Source organism: Microcaecilia unicolor, chromosome 2 (genome assembly GCF_901765095.1).
Source record: "Microcaecilia unicolor chromosome 2, aMicUni1.1, whole genome shotgun sequence".
Taxonomy (NCBI): domain Eukaryota; kingdom Metazoa; phylum Chordata; class Amphibia; order Gymnophiona; family Siphonopidae; genus Microcaecilia; species Microcaecilia unicolor.
Genome location: NC_044032.1, coordinates 550,840,616 through 550,865,730, shown reverse-complemented (window position 1 = coordinate 550,865,730; position 25,115 = coordinate 550,840,616). Strand labels below are relative to the sequence as shown.

At 42.9% G+C, this 25,115-nt stretch overlaps 1 protein-coding gene across 1 annotated transcript in view; it reads left to right on the top strand.

The window, feature by feature from the left end:
• TXK (TXK tyrosine kinase) overlaps positions 1-4,175 on the top strand; it is a 43,664-nt gene extending 39,489 nt beyond the window's left edge. Inside the window, exon 8 of the mRNA XM_030192200.1 lies at positions 3,662-4,175. Coding sequence (XP_030048060.1) covers positions 3,662-3,733 — 72 coding nt within the window. The 3' untranslated portion in view covers positions 3,734-4,175. The remainder of the gene's footprint in view (positions 1-3,661) is intronic.
• The last annotated feature ends 20,940 nt before the right edge of the window (positions 4,176-25,115 follow it).

The window sequence follows — 25,115 nt, the reverse complement described above, 5'->3', positions numbered from 1 at the left end:
ATTTTGGAGAGGAAGGGTAGGAGAGAGATGGGGCGATAGTTGGAGGGGCAGGTAGGGTCGAGTGATGGTTTTTTGAGGAGAGGTGTGACTACGGCGTGCTTGAAGGTGTCAGGGACAGTTGCAGTGGAGAGAGAGAGGTTAAGGATGCGACAGATGGAGGGTTTGACAGTATGGGCGATGGTGTTAAGTAGGTTGGTGGGGATGGGATCAGAGGAACAGGTGGTGCATTTCGAGGAGGAAAGAAGGCGGGAGGTTTCATCCTCGGCACACCTAACTTGGGCACCAACATTTACACCAGGTTTAGCAGGCATAAGTCTGGTGCAGTGGTTCCCAAACCTGGTCCTGGAGGCACCCCAGCCAGTCAGGTTTTCAGGATATCCACAATGAATATCATGAGAGAGATTTGCAGAGCCAAAAACCTTATCCGTGAAAAGGAAGTACTATAAATATTACACCTGACCTTAAAACACTAATACACCACCTGGTCCATCACACCTCCATCTCCCTAATACCCTCCCCTTTGAGGTCTAGTACAACTCCATCTCCCCCCCCCCCCCCCCCCCCGCCCCATATAGGCAGCACATTTCTCCCTCTCACTCACCTACCCCTCGATTCTAGCCCCCCTCCCTCCCCAGTCCTACCACCTGGCTTGATCACTGGCAGTAACTGTGATTAAGACAGACTGTTTCTGCTGATACTGGGGTTTTCTCTGTAGGGTGTCCTGCCTGTGCAGAAACAGAAAGTTTTGTTATAGAAGGCAGGACACCACAAAGGGAAAGCTCCAGTGTCAGTCAAGACAGTCTGCCTTATTCCCAGCCACTGCCAGTGATCAAGCCAGATGGGAAGACCTGGAGGAGGGAGAGATGGTCAGACTACAATGGCTAGGGAGGGAAGAGAATTGCCGAACATGGGAACAGAGTGTGGGGGAGAAAGAAACATGCTGGCTGCAGCCAGACCTGGCCATTCTAAAACTGGCCAGTTGGGAGGCTGCTGAGTGGGAGATCTTCATTCAGAGTGGGAATGTGGGAGGTGACCCATTACAGAATGTGGGAAACTTGGCACGTCTGCTATTTAGAATGCTGTATATTAGTTTTGCACTACAACTGGATTGGGCCATGTTTGGGCAGGCTGAGCATAGCAAGTGCTATGCGACCCATGACAGCCACCACACTTCTCGGTGGTTCTGCAGGTGTGAGGAAAAACTCTGGGCAGATCAAGTTACTGTTTCAGGAGATTATATTTTGCACAACAGCAGCCTTTGGGGATGGTGCACATGACAATGAGCTTGGCAGAGGAGTGCATGAAGGTGAGGTGGAGACAGCTGCCATTTTGTTGGCTCCAGATTTAGAGAAAGTGCCAGGAGGAGGGACTGTAGCAGTTAAGTCTTGTAGGGGCTCAAGGTCAAATAAATTCCTTGGGAGGTTCTATGCCAGGGTTGAGTCTTACATTGAATTTGGGGGGGGGGGGGGGGGGGGGGGGTAGGCACCAAGCCATAAGAACACAAGAATAGTCATACTGGGTCACACCGATGGTCCATCTAGCCCAGTATCCTGCTTCCATCAGTGGCCAATCCAGGTCATAAGTACCTGGGAAAAGCCCAGTTAGTAGCAATGTTCCATGCTACCAGTCTCAGGGCAAGCAGCGGCTTCCCCCATGTCCATCTCAATAGCAGACTGTGGACTTTTCCTATAGGAACATGTCCAAAACCTTTTTTTTTTTCTTTAAACCCAGATATGTTAACCACTGTTACCACATCCTCTGGCAGTGATTTCCAGAGCTTTTATTCTTTGAGTGAAAAAATATTTCCTCTTATTTGTTTTAATAGTATTTCCATGTAATTTCATCGTGTGTTCCCTGGTCTTTGCGTTCTTTGAAAGAGTGAAAACTTGATTCACTTCTACCCATTCTACCCCACTCAGGATTGTATGGACCTTAATCATATCCCCCCTCTGTCACGTGTTTTCCAAGCTGCAGAGCCCTAACCTCTTTAGCCTTTCTTTATATCGGAGGAGTTCCATCTCCTTTATCATTTTGGTCGCTGCTCTTTGAACCTTTTCTAATTCTGCTATATCTTTTTTGAGATACAGTGATCAGAATTGAATGCAATACTCCAGGTGAGGCTGCACTATGGAATGATACAGAGGCATTACAATAATCTTGATCTTATTTTGCATTCCGTTCCTGCTTTTTTGGCCACCGCCACACACTGGGCAGAAAATTTCAATGTATTATCTACAATAACACTTAGATCTTTTTCTTGGGTGCTGACTCCTAAGGTGGACCCTAGGATCAGATAACTATGATTCAGATTATTCTTCCCAATGTGCATCACTTTGTGTTTGTCCACATTAAGTTTCTTCTGCCATTTGGATGCCTAGCCTTCCAGTTTCCTAAGGTCTTCCTGCAATTTTTCAGAATGTGCATGTGTTTTGACAACTTTGAATGTGTGATCTACAAATTTAATCACCTCACTCATTCCGTTTTCCAGATCATTTATAAATATATTAAATATTACCGGTCCCAGTATCCTTAGTGTGAGACAGTGGCACATTTCTTCTTCCTTGGACAGGTTTGTTTGTGAGTAACTCGCTGGGGAGACTTCTGGTGAGATGTCTCAGCAGGGTGGTAAGGGTTTTGTGGGTGGGAGAAGTGCACATTGTGTTTGTGTGATATGGGATTGTATCTGGATGTGCATGCATAAGGGATAGTGGAATGTGGATAAGAATGGGGGTTGTTAAGGGGATGGGTGTCTGTAAGCAGGTATGAGAAGTGGCTGTGTGTGTGTAGGATGGGTTACAGGAGGCATATACTTTCCTCCTCCTTTTAGATTGTAAGCTCTTCTGAGCAGGGACCGGCCTTATTCGTTAAATTGTACAGCGCTGCGTAACCCTAGTAGCGCTCTAGAAATGTTAAGTAGTAGTAGTAGTTCTCCACTCCAGGCTCCCTGGCATCACTTATCACCTGATTTATGGCTACAGTCATCCACTTAGTATAAGTTCGCACTATCCATAGGCATCCAGGAGCCTCTCTGGGCAGCTGCTGCTTATCCTTGGGTCTTTGCTGGTGAGGAAGGAGAGGGGCTTCATTTGCTATCCAGAATGGTCTCCTGCTGCAGTTGCTTCATTCTTCACTGGTTAACCACATCTTCAGGTGATGAGGCCTGATGTGCCATTTCCTGGTACTTCATCTGCTACCAGGTTTCCACATGCTTGTGCCTCTGGTGAGCTGCTGCATCTTTGGATGGTGGTACTTGGCCTCTCCATCACTCTTTAAGGTCTTACCCCCAGGTGTCTCTCCTTTGTACATTCTGAAATGTGTGTACAGATAGGCACACTGAACAAAACAAACATTTTCTACCTGCACACTCTGACTCATAAGTCATATTGCTTAAATATGATTCTGAAAGTTGTGTGAAAAATGTTGTTGGCCTCGGATGACGTAGTAAGTTTCTAAAACAGGGGAAATGGCTTGGCACAGGACAAAATTAAGATGCTTGACTCCACTTTAACATATGGCTTGTCTAGGGCAGATTTATTTAAAAAAAAAATTGGCATTTCTTCTGTACCATTAACAAATATGTGTCTACAATTACTGCACAGTGACTCCATTTAGCAAAAATGAACATGCATACTTTCTGATTAAAATTGCCTTTCATTTCTAGAAGCCTGAGGTACGGCCTGCGTTTGAAGACTTGCTGTGTACACTTGCCCAGATAGCAGAACATGAAGACTAGCATTGATACAAGGACTTCATTACCTTAATGACCAATATTTCTGGAACATGGCGCTCTGGAATATGAAGACTGTTTTGTCTCTAGTGGACTTAGCGGAGAAATTATGAAGACAAGTACTGTAAATTTAGATATTAGTCTTGCAATTGACAGGCTAATAGTACAAAGACCTAGTGCTGTACAGCTTAAGTTCATCACATGTTAATGTTTCATTGAATGTAAAGAAAAGTATTCTGTGCATTGTAAAAAAAAAAAAGTTGTAAATATATTTATATAAAATAGGATTCTTTTCTTTGTATATTTTAGATTGGAGCAACTTACATTTTAAGAGGTAATATATCAGGACAAAATAGATAAGAGAATATATATTTTGTGAAATTGTATAAATTGTAATAATTACTTTGCACATTTTCTATGTAATGTGAATTATTAATTGCAGCAGTTTGATGAGTATTTTGTATTACAGTATTTGAATAAACAGAATATTTACCTACTGTTTAGATCCTGGAGTAGTATTTATTTATTGTATTTGTATCCCACGTTTTCCCATCTCTTTGCAGGCTCAATGTGGCTTACAATATATCATGAATACTGGAAATAGAAAAGGATATACATATGGTTTTACAGAAGGATTTGGGTTACATGGTCATGAAGTACAAGATAGTGGCATTACAGAAGACAGTGACAGACATTATGAATACAAGATAGTGATTTTACAGAAGACATTATCAGACATTAGAAATACACGATCATGGTGTAGCAGAGACATTGTAAAACAATAGACGCATTACAACGTTCTAGGTGTATTTGGAGATTTTACATATTTTATTCTTTGTGGTATATCTTTTCAAAGAGATGAGTCTTTAGTAGTTTACGGAAGTTGGTCAGTTCATAGGTCGCTTTCAAATAGCCTGGTAGCGCGTTCCAGAGTTGCGTGCTCGTGTAAGAGAAGGTGGAGACGTGTGTTAATTTGTATTTCAGACCTTTGCAGTTGAGGAAATGAAGATTAAAGAATGTTCGAGAAGATTTTTTTGCATTCCTTGGTGGCAGGTCTATTAGGTCTGACATGTAGGCTGGGGCATCTCCATGGATAATTTTATGGACGAGGGTGCATACTTTGAACGTGATTTGTTCTTTGAGTGGGAGCCAGTGCAGTTTCTCTCGTAGGAGCTTTGTGCTTTCATATTTTGGTTTTCCGAATATTAGTCTGGCCGCTGTGTTCTGGGCTGTTTGGAGTATTCATTTAAGTTTAAAAACTGCACATCCAACAAAAAAGTCAAATAAAATGGCAAACATACTATTGGGCTCATTTTCAAAAAAGATAGACGTCCAAAAAGTGACATGTCAGCATTTGGACGTTTATCTCACAGAAACGTCCAAATCACTACTACTACTATTTAGCATTTCTATAGCGCTACAAGGCGTACGCAGCGCTGCACAAATATAGATGAAAGACAGTCCCTGCTCAAAGAGCTTACAATCTAATAGGCAAAAAATAAAGTAATCAAATCAATTAATGTGTACAGGAAGGAGGAGAGGAGGGTAGGTGGAGGCGAGTGGTTATGAGTCAAAAGCAATGTTAAAGAGGTGGGCTTTCAGTCTAGATTTAAAGGTGGCCAAGGATGGGGCAAGACGTATGGGCTCAGGAAGTTTATTCCAGGCGTAGGGTGCAGCAAGACAGAAGGCGCGAAGTCTGGAGTTGGCAGTAGTGGAGAAGGGAACAGATAAGAAGGATTTATCCATGGAGCGGAGTGCACGGGAAGGGGTGTAGGGAAGGATGAGTGTGGAGAGATACTGGGGAGCAGCAGAGTGAGTACATTTATAGGTTAGTAGAAGAAGTTTGAACAGGATGCAAAAACGAATAGGGAGCCAGTGAAGTGACTTGAGGAGAGGGGTAGTATGAGTAAAGCGACCCTGGCGGAAGACGAGACGTGCAGCAGAGTTTTGAACCGACTGGAGAGGGGAGAGGTGACTAAGTGGGAGGCCAGCAAGAAGCAGATTGCAGTAGTCTAAACGAGAGGTGACAAGAGTGTGGATGAGGGTTTTGGTAGAGTGCTCGGAAAGAAAGGGGCGGATTTTACGGATGTTGTAAAGAAAGAAACGACAGGTCTTGGCGGTCTGCTGGATATGAGCAGAGAAGGCGAGAGAAGAGTCAAAGATGACCCCAAGGTTTCGAGCTGAGGAGACAGGGAGAATGAGAGAGCCATCAACAGAAATAGAAAACGGGGGGAGGGGGGAGGTGGGTTTGGGGGGAAAAAATGAGTAGCTCGGTTTTGGTCATGTTTAATTTCAGGTGGCGTTGAGACATCCAGACAGCAATGTCAGACAAGCACACTGAAACTTTGGTTTGGATGCAAGGTGAGATATCAGTATTATCGAAACCTCTTTTTGGACGTCTTTCTCTGAAGTCCGTCAGAAGGACGTCCAAATCTCAAGGGGCATGTCAGGGGCGTATTCAAGGCGGGACTTGGGCGTTCCTAAGACTTGGACGTCTTTCAGCCATAATGGAACAAAGCAAAAACGTCCAGGACTAAAACTTAGACGTTTTGAGCTAGACCTGTTTTTATTACGAATAAGGCACAAAAAGGTGCCCCAAATGACCAGATGACCACTGGAGGGAATCAGGGATGACCTCCCCTTACTCCCCCAGTGGTCACTAACCCCCTCCCGCCCCCATAAAGTGTGTTGAAGAACACTACCAGCCTCAGATGTCATACTGAGGTCCATTACAGCAGCATGCAGGTCCCTGGAGTAGTTTAGTAGTAACTGCAGTGTACTTCAGACAGGTGGACTCAAGCCCATATCCCCACTACCTGTTCACTTGTGGAGGAAACCGAGGCCTCCAAAACTCACCAGAAACCCACTGTACCTACGTATAGGTGCCCCCTTCACCCGCAAGGTAGTGGTATACAGTTGGTGGTAGTGGGTTTTGGGGGGCTCAGCACACAAGGTAAGGGAGCAATGGTCAGGTGTGTATCTGGGAGCATTTTATGAAGTCCACTGCAGTGCCCCCTAGGGTGCCCTATTGCTGTCCTGGGATATCAGGGGGGACCAGTCTACTAAAAATCCTGACTCCTACTATGTCCCAATAGCTTGATTTTGGACATTTTACACACTTATTTTTTGGCCATTAAAAAAAAAAAAAAGACGTCCAAATCACAAAACGTCCATAGTATTTTCAAACACAAAAGAAAGACATCCATCTTTTTCGAAAATGACTTCTTTCCTGTTTGGAATTTGGTCGTCTTTGTAAAATGTCCAAATTCTGATTTGGGCGTTTTTTTCAAAAATGCCCCTCCACATAAACAATGACAAAGACATGCATAGAACATTGGACATATACCTGCATCTTTGATAATGCCAATTGATAGTTAAAAGAAAACCATACCTGAGGCAAGCCCCATAGCTTACACTGCTGCAATGTGGGAGATTTCATGATCAAGTCTGTTGTCTGATGGGGTTTAGTACAAAGCACAGGGGGAGACAGATTATTATAAAGAACAAAATTACAGAGCATATTCAAAAGCATGGATTATTGAGACAAAGCCAACATGGATTTAGTGAAGGGAAATCTTGCCTCACCGATCTATTACATTTCTTTGAAGGGGTGAACAAACGTGGATAAAGGCGAGCCGGTTGATATTGTGTATCTGGGTTTTCAAAAGGCATTTGACAAAGTACCTCATAAAAGACTGCAGAAGAAATTAGAGAGTCATGAGATAGGAGATAGTGTCCTATTGTGGATTAAAAACTGGTTAAAGGATAGGAAACCGAGAGTAGGGTTAAATGGTCAGTATTCTCAACGGAGAAGGGTAGATAGTGGTGTTCCCCAGGGGTCTGTGCTGGGTCTGCTGCTTTTTAACATATTTATAAATGATCTAGAGATGGGAGTAACTAGTGAGGTAATTTTGCTGATGACACAAAGTTATTCAAAGTTGTTAAATCGTGGGAGGATTGTGAAAAATTACAAGAGGACCTTACGAGACTGGGCGTATAAATGGCAGATGACATTTAATGTGAGCAAGTGCAAAGTGATGCATGTTGGAAAGAGGAACCCAAACTATAGCTACATAATGCAAGGTTCCACGTTAGGAGTCACCGACCAAGAAAGGGATCTCAATGTTGTTGTTGATGATACGTTGAAACCATCTGCTCAGCTTGGAGAAAAGATGGCTGAGAGAAGATTTGATAGAGGTCTATAAAATAATGAGGAGTGGAACGGGTAGACGTGAATTGCTTGTTTATTCTTTCCAAAAATACTAGGACTAGGGGGCATGCAATGAAGCTACAAACTAGTAAATTGAAAACGAATCAGATAAAATATTTCTTTACTCAAATTGTAATTAAACTCAGGAATTCGTTGCCAGAGAATGTATTAAAAGCGGTTAGCTTAGTGGGGTTTAAAAAAGGTTTGGATGGCTTCATAAAGGAAAAGTCCATAGACCATTATTAAATTGGACTTGGAGAAAATCCACTGCTTATTTCTAGAATAAGCAGCATACAATGTACTGTACATTTTTGGGATCTTGCCAGGTACTTGAGACCTGGATTGGCCACTGCTGGAAACAGGATGCTGGGCTTGATGGACCTTTGGTCTGTCCCAGTATGGCAATACTTATGTACTTATGTACAGTGTGCTGCGGTGGCTAAGAAAGCAAATAGAATGTTAGATATTAGGAAAGGAATGGAAAACAAAAGTTATAATGCCTTTGTATCAGTCCATGGTGCGACCCTACCTCAAATATTGTGTTTAATTCTGGTCACCGCATCTCAAAAAAGATATAGTGGAATTAGAAAAGGTACAGAGAAGGGTGACAAAATAATAAAGGGGATGGGATGACTTGCCTATGAGGAAAGGCTGAAATGGCTAGGGCTCTTCAGCTTGGAGAAAAGACGGCTAAGGGGAGATATGATGGAGGTCTATAATTAATGAGTGGAGCAGAACGGGTAGACGTGAATTGTTTACTCTTTCCAAAAATACTAGGACTAGGGGGCATGCGCTGAAGCTACAAAGTAGTAAATTTAATACAAATTGGAGAAAATCTTTCTTCAGTCAACATGTAATTAAACTCTGGAATTCGTTGCCGGAGAATGTGACAAAGGTGGTTAGCCTAGCAGGGTTTTAAAAAAAAGGTCTGAACGGCTTCCTAAAGGAAAAGTCCATAGACCATTATTAAATTGACTTGGGGAAAATCCACTGCTTATTTCTGGGATAATTTGCATAAAATGTATTGAACTTTTTTGGGATATTGCCAGGTATTTGTGACCTGGATTGGCCACTGTTGGAAACAGGATCCCGGGCTTGATGAACCTTTGGTCTGTCCCAGTGTGGCAATACTTATGTACTTATGTAAGAGGGAATATGCTGGCTCTGGCCACTCTTTTGGTGTCTCCCAGCAAAGAGCAGTGTTCAGGGTCAGTTTTCTGAGTTTTTTTTTTTCTCCAGCTTTTGAGTCTGGTAAAAGTTCCTGAGTTGTTAATGGACAGGGCCAGCCAAAGTGCATCTGATCCTAGGTGATTTTAACCAATGTCCTCTCTGTGCCCTCCCCCCTGCAGAGTGGCTCAAGACCCTACCACCCACTGTACTCTACCGTCTCCCCTCACCCCTCCCCATTTAGCCAGCAGCAGCCTCTTCCTCTCCCCATTTAGCCAGCCAGCAAGCCTCTTCCTCTTTCTATCTTGTCTACAGAATCCTGAGTGGTGTAGAACGAATAGAAGTGAATCTATTTTTTTTTCTCTTTCAAAAAGTGCAAAGACTAGGGGACATTCAATGAAGTTACATGGAAATACTTTCAAAACAAATAGGAGGAAATATTTTTTCACTCAGTGAATAGTTAAGCTCTGGAACTCTTTGCTAGAGGATGTAGTAACAGCGGTTAACGTATCTGGGTTTTAAAGGGACAAGTTCATAGTCTGTTATTGGGACAGACATAGGGAAGCTACTGCTTGCCCTTGGATTGGTAGTATGTAATGTTGCTACTATGTGGGTTTCTGCCATGTACTTGGATTGGCCTCTATTGAAAGCAGGATACTGAGGTAGGTAGATGTACCATTGGTCTGACCCAGTATGGCTATTCTTATGTTCTTAACCCTCTCCAGATGGACAGCAAATCCACTTCCTTCCATACCTCCCAATCTGGTGGCAAACATCTGCCCCTTCCCCTCTCTAAGCCTATATGCAGCTCCTTCCCCCTGATCCAGAGTCGCCCCCTCCCTCCCTCCCTCCCTCCCCCAGGATCTAGCGTGTCTCCTTCCTTTCCTACTCTTCTCTCCCCTGGTCCAACATCTCATCTCCCTTCCTTCTTCCCTTGCCCTTACCACCACAGCTACCCTACCTTTTCCTGTACTGAAGCTCAAAAGGGACTTGGCGCCTGTGCGGGGCCTTTCAACACAGGTGAGCTCAAACATTCCTTCATCCCTCCCCCTGTCCTTGATGCAGCGGGGGGGGGGGGGGGGGGGGCAGGTCACAGCAATGTTTGAGCACAGACCACACCATCATTGAGTTCCTTTTGAGCCTGGGCTTGGGAAGAAGTGTGGCTGTGGCAAGGCAAAGGGAAGAGATGCTGGGCGTGGATCAGAGTAGGGAATAGGAGATGAGATAATGCTCTCCTGTAGTTCTGCTGACCCCCAAATGCTGCCGCCTTAGATGGATGCCTATTCTGCCTAGTGGCACTTATACAGTGTGCATCTAGGGTGAGAGAAATGATTAAAAGAGGCAAAATCTTACAAACACCATGCATTGAATAAAATTTCAGTGTGACTTAGTAGTAATAACTTTTGCTGTCACAATTAGATTACTGGTTTATGGTTATTGACATTTAATAAGATCCAACTTTAGTTTCAAGGCAAATCAAGGCAATTCACAGTAAAATTTAAACAGGTAGAAAGGAACCCCACAAGGTACAGAACAGAGATCATTCATCCAGAGAAACAAACGGCAAAGATAGCAGATGGGCTGCAGTACTACTGTCCAATGCAGACCTTCCCCCCCCCCCCCCCAATCACCAGAATTAGTCCCCCTGAAAGACCCCAAAGGCAAGAGTAAAGAAATCTGTCTTTTAAATGAGTTTTGTATTTGCAAAAGGACTGTTTGGATTGAAGAGCCAAGAGGAGAGCATTCCACAGAAAGGGTACTCTTTCTGACTGAGGCTCAGATGCACAAAACTTACTGAGCCAGCAATGTGCTTCTTTTGTTTGTTTTTTTTGTTTACTGGTTCTAGCCAGTTTAGCAAGCACGGATTTCAGCGAGACAAGCACAAAGAAGTTCTGCCGTCTTTTCCTGTCACCAGTAGCAGCCAACAAGAATTGTATGCAAAGTTATTTTAATTTATTTGAATGAGCTAATTACTATTCAAATTGCATTCCGAATGATGCACAGAAAGGACCACCTACCTTTAGGATGAAATTATTACAGGTGGTCAGGAGCTGTCATTACATGGCAGCTGCTTTTTGGCAGTGGAGTCAACAGGAGGATCTGAGGGTGAGTGTAGCACTTACCACAGTTCAGAGGCCCCTGCTCACATGTGGAAAGAGCCCATGTACAGCATGATAGGCTCTGGGTAGTAGCAGGTCAGGTTTTTCTAGGCGGAAACTGGCACTAGCTCAGTTTTCTCAGCTGCTGCAGCCCCGGCTTGCTGCCGCTGGGCTGAAGAACACTATAGGGAGGACTGACAGCACCTGTTTGGGCTCCTTGGTGTCGGGCACAGGAGACACTTGTGGTCAGACTGCAGTTCCATGCTGCTGCCGGGCAGGGGGAGAGCACATCTGTCCAGAAATCAGTCTTGCTGCTGCCATCATTGCTTTGTAGAGCTTCCTGCACATGAAAGCGCTTGTGCCGCTGATAAGTTTGGGGGGAAAAAAGCTACATGCAGCTTGTATGCATGCATGAAAGCCATATTCGCATGCACTGCTCTGAGCATTGCGCAGAGCAGCCACGTTTGGCGATTGACTGTTCTGCATATGCTCAGCTGACCGGTTTGGCTTTCCTCCAACTGTAAAGAACATTAATGTAAAAATAAAAGCAGCTTCCTACTAGAATGCTCATTACTGAGTTTTATTAGCAGAATTTTCTTAGTTATGCCTGTTTAACCTCAAATTTTAAAGTTGTCGCATTGTCAGTATAGCAAGTTTTAATAAACTACAAACTAAGTGTGCTGCGGAAGCAGAAATCATGATGGAAATAGTACTACACGGCTTGTACCCAAAGAGGCCTTATATGTATCTACTTGTGTGGTGAACAGTTGTATTTAACTATAGTCTTCCAGCTATGTGACTGAGGAACAGAGTGCAAGGTGGTTAAGTGGTACCACAGGAGTTGGTATCACCAGCATTGATACAAGGACTTCATTACCTTAATGACCATATTTCTGGAACATGGCGCTCTGGAATATGAAGACTGTTTTGTCTCTAGTGGACTTAGCGGAGAAATTATGAAGACAAGTACTGTAAATTTAGATATTAGTCTTGCAATTGACAGGCTAATAGTACAAAGACCTAGTGCTGTACAGCTTAAGTTCATCACATGTTAATGTTTCATTGAATGTAAAGAAAAGTATTCTGTGCATTGTAAAAAAAAAAAAGTTGTAAATATATTTATATAAAATAGGATTCTTTTCTTTGTATATTTTAGATTGGAGCAACTTACATTTTAAGAGGTAATATATCAGGACAAAATAGATAAGAGAATATATATTTTGTGAAATTGTATAAATTGTAATAATTACTTTGCACATTTTCTATGTAATGTGAATTATTAATTGCAGCAGTTTGATGAGTATTTTGTATTACAGTATTTGAATAAACAGAATATTTACCTACTGTTTAGATCCTGGAGTAGTATTTATTTATTGTATTTGTATCCCACGTTTTCCCATCTCTTTGCAGGCTCAATGTGGCTTACAATATATCATGAATACTGGAAATAGAAAAGGATATACATATGGTTTTACAGAAGGATTTGGGTTACATGGTCATGAAGTACAAGATAGTGGCATTACAGAAGACAGTGACAGACATTATGAATACAAGATAGTGATTTTACAGAAGACATTATCAGACATTAGAAATACACGATCATGGTGTAGCAGAGACATTGTAAAACAATAGACGCATTACAACGTTTCTAGGTGTATTTGGAGATTTTACATATTTATTCTTTGTGGTATATCTTTTCAAAGAGATGAGTCTTTAGTAGTTTACGGAAGTTGGTCAGTTCATAGGTCGCTTTCAAATAGCCTGGTAGCGCGTTCCAGAGTTGCGTGCTCGTGTAAGAGAAGGTGGAGACGTGTGTTAATTTGTATTTCAGACCTTTGCAGTTGAGGAATGAAGATTAAAGAATGTTCGAGAAGATTTTTTTTGCATTCCTTGGTGGCAGGTCTATTAGGTCTGACATGTAGGCTGGGGCATCTCCATGGATAATTTTATGGACGAGGGTGCATACTTTGAACGTGATTTGTTCTTTGAGTGGGAGCCAGTGCAGTTTCTCTCGTAGGAGCTTTGTGCTTTCATATTTTGGTTTTCCGAATATTAGTCTGGCCGCTGTGTTCTGGGCTGTTTGGAGTATTCATTTAAGTTTAAAAACTGCACATCCAACAAAAAAGTCAAATAAAATGGCAAACATACTATTGGGCTCATTTTCAAAAAAGATAGACGTCCAAAAAGTGACATGTCAGCATTTGGACGTTTATCTCACAGAAACGTCCAAATCACTACTACTACTATTTAGCATTTCTATAGCGCTACAAGGCGTACGCAGCGCTGCACAAATATAGATGAAAGACAGTCCCCTGCTCAAAGAGCTTACAATCTAATAGGCAAAAATAAAGTAATCAAATCAATTAATGTGTACAGGAAGGAGGAGAGGAGGGTAGGTGGAGGCGAGTGGTTATGAGTCAAAAGCAATGTTAAAGAGGTGGGCTTTCAGTCTAGATTTAAAGGTGGCCAAGGATGGGGCAAGACGTATGGGCTCAGGAAGTTTATTCCAGGCGTAGGGTGCAGCAAGACAGAAGGCGCGAAGTCTGGAGTTGGCAGTAGTGGAGGAAGGGAACAGATAAGAAGGATTTATCCATGGAGCGGAGTGCCGGGAAGGGGTGTAGGGAAGGATGAGTGTGGAGAGATACTGGGGAGCAGCAGAGTGAGTACATTTATAGGTTAGTAGAAGAAGTTTGAACAGGATGCAAAACGAATAGGGAGCCAGTGAAGTGACTTGAGGAGAGGGGTAGTATGAGTAAAGCGACCCTGGCGGAAGACGAGACGTGCAGCAGAGTTTTGAACCGACTGGAGAGGGGAGAGGTGACTAAGTGGGAGGCCAGCAAGAAGCAGATTGCAGTAGTCTAAACGAGAGGTGACAAGAGTGTGGATGAGGGTTTTGGTAGAGTGCTCGGAAAGAAAGGGGCGGATTTTACGGATGTTGTAAAGAAAGAAACGACAGGTCTTGGCGGTCTGCTGGATATGAGCAGAGAAGGAGAGAGAAGAGTCAAAGATGACCCCAAGGTTTCGAGCTGAGGAGACAGGGAGAATGAGAGAGCCATCAACAGAAATAGAAAGCGGGGGGGGGGGGGAGGTGGGTTGGGGGGAAAAATGAGTAGCTCGGTTTTGGTCATGTTTAATTTCAGGTGGCGTTGAGACATCCAGACAGCAATGTCAGACAAGCACACTGAAACTTTGGTTTGGATGCAAGGTGAGATATCAGTATTATCGAAACCTCTTTTTGGACGTCTTTCTCTGAAGTCCGTCAGAAGGACGTCCAAATCTCAAGGGGCATGTCAGGGGCGTATTCAAGGCGGGACTTGGGCGTTCCTAAGACTTGGACGTCTTTCAGCCATAATGGAACAAAGCAAAAACGTCCAGGACTAAAACTTAGACGTTTTTGAGCTAGACCTGTTTTTATTACGAATAAGGCACAAAAAGGTGCCCCAAATGACCAGATGACCACTGGAGGGAATCAGGGATGACCTCCCCTTACTCCCCCAGTGGTCACTAACCCCCTCCCGCCCCCATAAAGTGTGTTGAAGAACACTACCAGCCTCAGATGTCATACTGAGGTCCATTACAGCAGCATGCAGGTCCCTGGAGGAGTTTAGTAGTAACTGCAGTGTACTTCAGACAGGTGGACTCAAGCCATATCCCCACTACCTGTTCACTTGTGGAGGAAACCGAGGCCTCCAAAACTCACCAGAAACCCACTGTACCTACGTATAGGTGCCCCCTTCACCCGCAAGGTAGTGGTATACAGTTGGTGGTAGTGGGTTTTGGGGGGCTCAGCACACAAGGTAAGGGAGCAATGGTCAGGTGTGTATCTGGGAGCATTTTATGAAGTCCACTGCAGTGCCCCCTAGGGTGCCCTATTGCTGTCCTGGGATATCAGGGGGACCAGTCTACTAAAAATCCTGACTCCTACTATGTCCCAATAGCTTGATTTTTGGACATTTTTACACACTTATTTTTTGGCCATTAAAAAAAAAAAAAGACGTCCAAATCACAAAACGTCCATAGTATTTTCAAACACAAAAGAAAGACATCCATCTTTTTCGAAAATGACTTCTTTCCTGTTTGGAATTTGGTCGTCTTTGTAAAATGTCCAAATTCTGATTTGGGCGTTTTTTTCAAAAATGCCCCTCCACATAAACAATGACAAAGACATGCATAGAACATTGGACATATACCTGCATCTTTGCTAATGCCAATTGATAGTTAAAAGAAAACCATACCTGAGGCAAGCCCCATAGCTTACACTGCTGCAATGTGGGAGATTTCATGATCAAGTCTGTTGTCTGATGGGGTTTAGTACAAAGCACAGGGGGAGACAGATTATTATAAAGAACAAAATTACAGAGCATATTCAAAAGCATGGATTATTGAGACAAAGCCAACATGGATTTAGTGAAGGGAAATCTTGCCTCACCGATCTATTACATTTCTTTGAAGGGGTGAACAAACGTGGATAAAGGCGAGCCGGTTGATATTGTGTATCTGGGTTTTCAAAAGGCATTTGACAAAGTACCTCATAAAAGACTGCAGAAGAAATTAGAGAGTCATGAGATAGGAGATAGTGTCCTATTGTGGATTAAAAACTGGTTAAAGGATAGGAACCGAGAGTAGGGTTAAATGGTCAGTATTCTCAACGGAGAAGGGTAGATAGTGGTGTTCCCCAGGGGTCTGTGCTGGGTCTGCTGCTTTTTAACATATTTATAAATGATCTAGAGATGGGAGTAACTAGTGAGGTAATTTTGCTGATGACACAAAGTTATTCAAAGTTGTTAAATCGTGGGAGGATTGTGAAAAATTACAAGAGGACCTTACGAGACTGGGCGTATAAATGGCAGATGACATTTAATGTGAGCAAGTGCAAAGTGATGCATGTTGGAAAGAGGAACCCAAACTATAGCTACATAATGCAAGGTTCCACGTTAGGAGTCACCGACCAAGAAAGGGATCTCAATGTTGTTGTTGATGATACGTTGAAACCATCTGCTCAGCTTGGAGAAAAGATGGCTGAGAGAAGATTTGATAGAGGTCTATAAAATAATGAGGAGTGGAACGGGTAGACGTGAATTGCTTGTTTATTCTTTCCAAAAATACTAGGACTAGGGGGCATGCAATGAAGCTACAAACTAGTAAATTGAAAACGAATCAGATAAAATATTTCTTTACTCAAATTGTAATTAAACTCAGGAATTCGTTGCCAGAGAATGTATTAAAAGCGGTTAGCTTAGTGGGGTTTAAAAAGGTTTGGATGGCTTCATAAAGGAAAAGTCCATAGACCATTATTAAATTGGACTTGGAGAAAATCCACTGCTTATTTCTAGAATAAGCAGCATACAATGTACTGTACATTTTTGGGATCTTGCCAGGTACTTGAGACCTGGATTGGCCACTGCTGGAAACAGGATGCTGGGCTTGATGGACCTTTGGTCTGTCCCAGTATGGCAATACTTATGTACTTATGTACAGTGTGCTGCGGTGGCTAAGAAAGCAAATAGAATGTTAGATATTAGGAAAGGAATGGAAAACAAAAGTTATAATGCCTTTGTATCAGTCCATGGTGCGACCCTACCTCAATATTGTGTTTAATTCTGGTCACCGCATCTCAAAAAAGATATAGTGGAATTAGAAAAGGTACAGAGAAGGGTGACAAAAATAATAAAGGGGATGGGATGACTTGCCTATGAGGAAAGGCTGAAATGGCTAGGGCTCTTCAGCTTGGAGAAAAGACGGCTAAGGGGAGATATGATGGAGGTCTATAATTAATGAGTGGAGCAGAACGGGTAGACGTGAATTGTTTACTCTTTCCAAAAATACTAGGACTAGGGGGCATGCGCTGAAGCTACAAAGTAGTAAATTTAATACAAATTGGAGAAAATCTTTCTTCAGTCAACATGTAATTAAACTCTGGAATTCGTTGCCGGAGAATGTGACAAAGGTGGTTAGCCTAGCAGGGTTTAAAAAAAAGGTCTGAACGGCTTCCTAAAGGAAAGTCCATAGACCATTATTAAATTGACTTGGGGAAAATCCACTGCTTATTTCTGGGATAATTTGCATAAAATGTATTGAACTTTTTTGGGATATTGCCAGGTATTTGTGACCTGGATTGGCCACTGTTGGAAACAGGATCCCGGGCTTGATGAACCTTTGGTCTGTCCCAGTGTGGCAATACTTATGTACTTATGTAAGAGGGAATATGCTGGCTCTGGCCACTCTTTTGGTGTCTCCCAGCAAAGAGCAGTGTTCAGGGTCAGTTTTCTGAGTTTTTTTTTTCTCCAGCTTTTGAGTCTGGTAAAAGTTCCTGAGTTGTTAATGGACAGGGCCAGCCAAAGTGCATCTGATCCTAGGTGATTTAACCAATGTCCTCTCTGTGCCCTCCCCCCTGCAGAGTGGCTCAAGACCCTACCACCCACTGTACTCTACCGTCTCCCTCACCCCTCCCCATTTAGCCAGCCAGCAGCCTCTTCCTCTCCCCATTTAGCCAGCCAGCAGCCTCTTCCTCTTTCTATCTTGTCTACAGAATCCTGAGTGGTGTAGAACGAATAGAAGTGAATCTATTTTTTTTTCTCTTTCAAAAAGTGCAAAGACTAGGGGACATTCAATGAAGTTACATGGAAATACTTTCAAAACAAATAGGAGGAAATATTTTTTCACTCAGTGAATAGTTAAGCTCTGGAACTCTTTGCTAGAGGATGTAGTAACAGCGGTTAACGTATCTGGGTTTAAAGGGACAAGTTCATAGTCTGTTATTGGGACAGACATAGGGAAGCTACTGCTTGCCCTTGGATTGGTAGTATGTAATGTTGCTACTATGTGGGTTTCTGCCATGTACTTGGATTGGCCTCTATTGAAAGCAGGATACTGAGGTAGGTAGATGTACCATTGGTCTGACCCAGTATGGCTATTCTTATGTTCTTAACCCTCTCCAGATGGACAGCAAATCCACTTCCTTCCATACCTCCCAATCTGGTGGCAAACATCTGCCCTTCCCCTCTCTAAGCCTATATGCCAGCTCCTTCCCCCTGATCCAGAGTCGCCCCCTCCCTCCCTCCCTCCCTCCCCCAGGATCTAGCGTGTCTCCTTCCCTTTCCTACTCTTCTCTCCCCTGGTCCAACATCTCATCTCCCTTCCTTCTTCCCTTGCCCTTACCACCACAGCTACCCTACCTTTTCCTGTACTGAAGCTCAAAAGGGACTTGGCGCCTGTGCGGGGCCTTTCAACACAGGTGAGCTCAAACATTCCTTCATCCCTCCCCCTGTCCTTGATGCAGCGGGGGGGGGGGGGGGGGGGGCAGGTCACAGCAATGTTTGAGCACAGACCACACCATCATTGAGTTCCTTTTGAGCCTGGGCTTGGGAAGAAGTGTGGCTGTGGCAAGGCAAAGGGAAGAGATGCTGGGCGTGGATCAGAGTAGGGAATAGGAGATGAGATAATGCTCTCCTGTAGTTCTGCTGACCCCCAAATGCTGCCGCCTTAGATGGATGCCTATTCTGCCTAGTGGCACTTATACAGTGTGCATCTAGGGTGAGAGAAATGATTAAAAGAGGCAAATCTTACAAACACCATGCATTGAATAAAATTTCAGTGTGACTTAGTAGTAATAACTTTTGCTGTCACAATTAGATTACTGGTTTATGGTTTATTGACATTTAATAAGATCCAACTTTAGTTTCAAGGCAAATCAAGGCAATTCACAGTAAAATTTAAACAGGTAGAAAGGAACCCCACAAGGTACAGAACAGAGATCATTCATCCAGAGAAACAAACGGCAAGATAGCAGATGGGCTGCAGTACTACTGTCCAATGCAGACCTTCCCCCCCCCCCCCCAATCACCAGAATTAGTCCCCCTGAAAGACCCCAAAGGCAAGAGTAAAGAAATCTGTCTTTTAAATGAGTTTTGTATTTGCAAAAGGACTGTTTGGATTGAAGAGCCAAGAGGAGAGCATTCCACAGAAAGGGTACTCTTTCTGACTGAGGCTCAGATGCACAAAACTTACTGAGCCAGCAATGTGCTTCTTTTGTTTGTTTTTTTTGTTTACTGGTTCTAGCCAGTTTAGCAAGCACGGATTTCAGCGAGACAAGCACAAAGAAGTTCTGCCGTCTTTTCCTGTCACAGTAGCAGCCAACAAGAATTGTATGCAAAGTTATTTTAATTTATTTGAATGAGCTAATTACTATTCAAATTGCATTCCGAATGATGCACAGAAAGGACCACCTACCTTTAGGATGAAATATTACAGGTGGTCAGGAGCTGTCATTACATGGCAGCTGCTTTTTGGCAGTGGAGTCAACAGGAGGATCTGAGGGTGAGTGTAGCACTACCACAGTTCAGAGGCCCCTGCTCACATGTGGAAAGAGCCCATGTACAGCATGATAGGCTCTGGGTAGTAGCAGGTCAGGTTTTTCTAGGCGGAAACTGGCACTAGCTCAGTTTTCTCAGCTGCTGCAGCCCCGGCTTGCTGCCGCTGGGCTGAAGAACACTATAGGGAGGACTGACAGCACCTGTTTGGGCTCCTTGGTGTCAGGCACAGGAGACACTTGTGGTCAGACTGCAGTTCCATGCTGCTGCCGGGCAGGGGGAGAGCACATCTGTCCAGAAATCAGTCTTGCTGCTGCCATCATTGCTTTGTAGAGCTTCCTGCACATGAAAAGCGCTTGTGCCGCTGATAAGTTTGGGGGGAAAAAAGCTACATGCAGCTTGTATGCATGCATGAAAGCCATATTAGCATGCACTGCTCTGAGCATGCGCAGAGCAGCCACGTTTGGCGATTGACTGTTCTGCATATGCTCAGCTGACCGGTTGGCTTTCCTCCAACTGTAAAGAACATTAAATGTAAAAAATAAAAGCAGCTTCCTACTAGAATGCTCATTACTGAGTTTTATTAGCAGAATTTCTTAGTTATGCCTGTTTAACCTCAAATTTTAAAGTTGTCGCATTGTCAGTATAGCAAGTTTTAATAAACTACAAACTAAGTGTGCTGCGGAAGCAGAAATCATGATGGAAATAGTACTACACGGCTTGTACCCAAAGAGGCCTTATATGTATCTACTTGTGTGGTGAACAGTTGTATTTAACTATAGTCTTTCCAGCTATGTGACTGAGGAACAGAGTGCAAGGTGGTTAAGTGGTACCACAGGAGTTGGTATCACCAGCATTGATACAAGGACTTCATTACCTTAATGACCAATATTTCTGGAACATGGCGCTCTGGAATATGAAGACTGTTTTGTCTCTAGTGGACTTAGCGGAGAAATTATGAAGACAAGTACTGTAAATTTAGATATTAGTCTTGCAATTGACAGGCTAATAGTACAAAGACCTAGTGCTGTACAGCTTAAGTTCATCACATGTTAATGTTTCATTGAATGTAAAGAAAAGTATTCTGTGCATTGTAAAAAAAAAAAGTTGTAAATATATTTATATAAAATAGGATTCTTTTCTTTGTATATTTTAGATTGGAGCAACTTACATTTTAAGAGGTAATATATCAGGACAAAATAGATAAGAGAATATATATTTTGTGAAATTGTATAAATTGTAATAATTACTTTGCACATTTTCTATGTAATGTGAATTATTAATTGCAGCAGTTTGATGAGTATTTTGTATTACAGTATTTGAATAAACAGAATATTTACCTACTGTTTAGATCCTGGAGTAGTATTTATTTATTGTATTTGTATCCCACGTTTTCCCATCTCTTTGCAGGCTCAATGTGGCTTACAATATATCATGAATACTGGAAATAGAAAAGGATATACATATGGTTTTACAGAAGGATTTGGGTTACATGGTCATGAAGTACAAGATAGTGGCATTACAGAAGACAGTGACAGACATTATGAATACAAGATAGTGATTTTACAGAAGACATTATCAGACATTAGAAATACACGATCATGGTGTAGCAGAGACATTGTAAAACAATAGACGCATTACAACGTTTCTAGGTGTATTTGGAGATTTTACATATTTTATTCTTTGTGGTATATCTTTTCAAAGAGATGAGTCTTTAGTAGTTTACGGAAGTTGGTCAGTTCATAGGTCGCTTTCAAATAGCCTGGTAGCGCGTTCCAGAGTTGCGTGCTCGTGTAAGAGAAGGTGGAGACGTGTGTTAATTTGTATTTCAGACCTTTGCAGTTGAGGAAATGAAGATTAAAGAATGTTCGAGAAGATTTTTTTGCATTCCTTGGTGGCAGGTCTATTAGGTCTGACATGTAGGCTGGGGCATCTCCATGGATAATTTTATGGACGAGGGTGCATACTTTGAACGTGATTTGTTCTTTGAGTGGGAGCCAGTGCAGTTTCTCTCGTAGGAGCTTTGTGCTTTCATATTTTGGTTTTCCGAATATTAGTCTGGCCGCTGTGTTCTGGGCTGTTTGGAGTATTCATTTAAGTTTAAAAACTGCACATCCAACAAAAAAGTCAAATAAAATGGCAAACATACTATTGGGCTCATTTTCAAAAAAGATAGACGTCCAAAAAGTGACATGTCAGCATTTGGACGTTTATCTCACAGAAACGTCCAAATCACTACTACTACTATTTAGCATTTCTATAGCGCTACAAGGCGTACGCAGCGCTGCACAAATATAGATGAAAGACAGTCCCTGCTCAAAGAGCTTACAATCTAATAGGCAAAAAATAAAGTAATCAAATCAATTAATGTGTACAGGAAGGAGGAGAGGAGGGTAGGTGGAGGCGAGTGGTTATGAGTCAAAAGCAATGTTAAAGAGGTGGGCTTTCAGTCTAGATTTAAAGGTGGCCAAGGATGGGGCAAGACGTATGGGCTCAGGAAGTTTATTCCAGGCGTAGGGTGCAGCAAGACAGAAGGCGCGAAGTCTGGAGTTGGCAGTAGTGGAGAAGGGAACAGATAAGAAGGATTTATCCATGGAGCGGAGTGCACGGGAAGGGGTGTAGGGAAGGATGAGTGTGGAGAGATACTGGGGAGCAGCAGAGTGAGTACATTTATAGGTTAGTAGAAGAAGTTTGAACAGGATGCAAAAACGAATAGGGAGCCAGTGAAGTGACTTGAGGAGAGGGGTAGTATGAGTAAAGCGACCCTGGCGGAAGACGAGACGTGCAGCAGAGTTTTGAACCGACTGGAGAGGGGAGAGGTGACTAAGTGGGAGGCCAGCAAGAAGCAGATTGCAGTAGTCTAAACGAGAGGTGACAAGAGTGTGGATGAGGGTTTTGGTAGAGTGCTCGGAAAGAAAGGGGCGGATTTTACGGATGTTGTAAAGAAAGAAACGACAGGTCTTGGCGGTCTGCTGGATATGAGCAGAGAAGGCGAGAGAAGAGTCAAAGATGACCCCAAGGTTTCGAGCTGAGGAGACAGGGAGAATGAGAGAGCCATCAACAGAAATAGAAAACGGGGGGAGGGGGGAGGTGGGTTTGGGGGGAAAAAATGAGTAGCTCGGTTTTGGTCATGTTTAATTTCAGGTGGCGTTGAGACATCCAGACAGCAATGTCAGACAAGCACACTGAAACTTTGGTTTGGATGCAAGGTGAGATATCAGTATTATCGAAACCTCTTTTTGGACGTCTTTCTCTGAAGTCCGTCAGAAGGACGTCCAAATCTCAAGGGGCATGTCAGGGGCGTATTCAAGGCGGGACTTGGGCGTTCCTAAGACTTGGACGTCTTTCAGCCATAATGGAACAAAGCAAAAACGTCCAGGACTAAAACTTAGACGTTTTGAGCTAGACCTGTTTTTATTACGAATAAGGCACAAAAAGGTGCCCCAAATGACCAGATGACCACTGGAGGGAATCAGGGATGACCTCCCCTTACTCCCCCAGTGGTCACTAACCCCCTCCCGCCCCCATAAAGTGTGTTGAAGAACACTACCAGCCTCAGATGTCATACTGAGGTCCATTACAGCAGCATGCAGGTCCCTGGAGTAGTTTAGTAGTAACTGCAGTGTACTTCAGACAGGTGGACTCAAGCCCATATCCCCACTACCTGTTCACTTGTGGAGGAAACCGAGGCCTCCAAAACTCACCAGAAACCCACTGTACCTACGTATAGGTGCCCCCTTCACCCGCAAGGTAGTGGTATACAGTTGGTGGTAGTGGGTTTTGGGGGGCTCAGCACACAAGGTAAGGGAGCAATGGTCAGGTGTGTATCTGGGAGCATTTTATGAAGTCCACTGCAGTGCCCCCTAGGGTGCCCTATTGCTGTCCTGGGATATCAGGGGGACCAGTCTACTAAAAATCCTGACTCCTACTATGTCCCAATAGCTTGATTTTGGACATTTTACACACTTATTTTTTGGCCATTAAAAAAAAAAAAAGACGTCCAAATCACAAAACGTCCATAGTATTTTCAAACACAAAAGAAAGACATCCATCTTTTTCGAAAATGACTTCTTTCCTGTTTGGAATTTGGTCGTCTTTGTAAAATGTCCAAATTCTGATTTGGGCGTTTTTTTCAAAAATGCCCCTCCACATAAACAATGACAAAGACATGCATAGAACATTGGACATATACCTGCATCTTTGATAATGCCAATTGATAGTTAAAAGAAAACCATACCTGAGGCAAGCCCCATAGCTTACACTGCTGCAATGTGGGAGATTTCATGATCAAGTCTGTTGTCTGATGGGGTTTAGTACAAAGCACAGGGGGAGACAGATTATTATAAAGAACAAAATTACAGAGCATATTCAAAAGCATGGATTATTGAGACAAAGCCAACATGGATTTAGTGAAGGGAAATCTTGCCTCACCGATCTATTACATTTCTTTGAAGGGGTGAACAAACGTGGATAAAGGCGAGCCGGTTGATATTGTGTATCTGGGTTTTCAAAAGGCATTTGACAAAGTACCTCATAAAAGACTGCAGAAGAAATTAGAGAGTCATGAGATAGGAGATAGTGTCCTATTGTGGATTAAAAACTGGTTAAAGGATAGGAAACCGAGAGTAGGGTTAAATGGTCAGTATTCTCAACGGAGAAGGGTAGATAGTGGTGTTCCCCAGGGGTCTGTGCTGGGTCTGCTGCTTTTTAACATATTTATAAATGATCTAGAGATGGGAGTAACTAGTGAGGTAATTTTGCTGATGACACAAAGTTATTCAAAGTTGTTAAATCGTGGGAGGATTGTGAAAAATTACAAGAGGACCTTACGAGACTGGGCGTATAAATGGCAGATGACATTTAATGTGAGCAAGTGCAAAGTGATGCATGTTGGAAAGAGGAACCCAAACTATAGCTACATAATGCAAGGTTCCACGTTAGGAGTCACCGACCAAGAAAGGGATCTCAATGTTGTTGTTGATGATACGTTGAAACCATCTGCTCAGCTTGGAGAAAAGATGGCTGAGAGAAGATTTGATAGAGGTCTATAAAATAATGAGGAGTGGAACGGGTAGACGTGAATTGCTTGTTTATTCTTTCCAAAAATACTAGGACTAGGGGGCATGCAATGAAGCTACAAACTAGTAAATTGAAAACGAATCAGATAAAATATTTCTTTACTCAAATTGTAATTAAACTCAGGAATTCGTTGCCAGAGAATGTATTAAAAGCGGTTAGCTTAGTGGGGTTTAAAAAGGTTTGGATGGCTTCATAAAGGAAAAGTCCATAGACCATTATTAAATTGGACTTGGAGAAAATCCACTGCTTATTTCTAGAATAAGCAGCATACAATGTACTGTACATTTTTGGGATCTTGCCAGGTACTTGAGACCTGGATTGGCCACTGCTGGAAACAGGATGCTGGGCTTGATGGACCTTTGGTCTGTCCCAGTATGGCAATACTTATGTACTTATGTACAGTGTGCTGCGGTGGCTAAGAAAGCAAATAGAATGTTAGATATTAGGAAAGGAATGGAAAACAAAAGTTATAATGCCTTTGTATCAGTCCATGGTGCGACCCTACCTCAAATATTGTGTTTAAT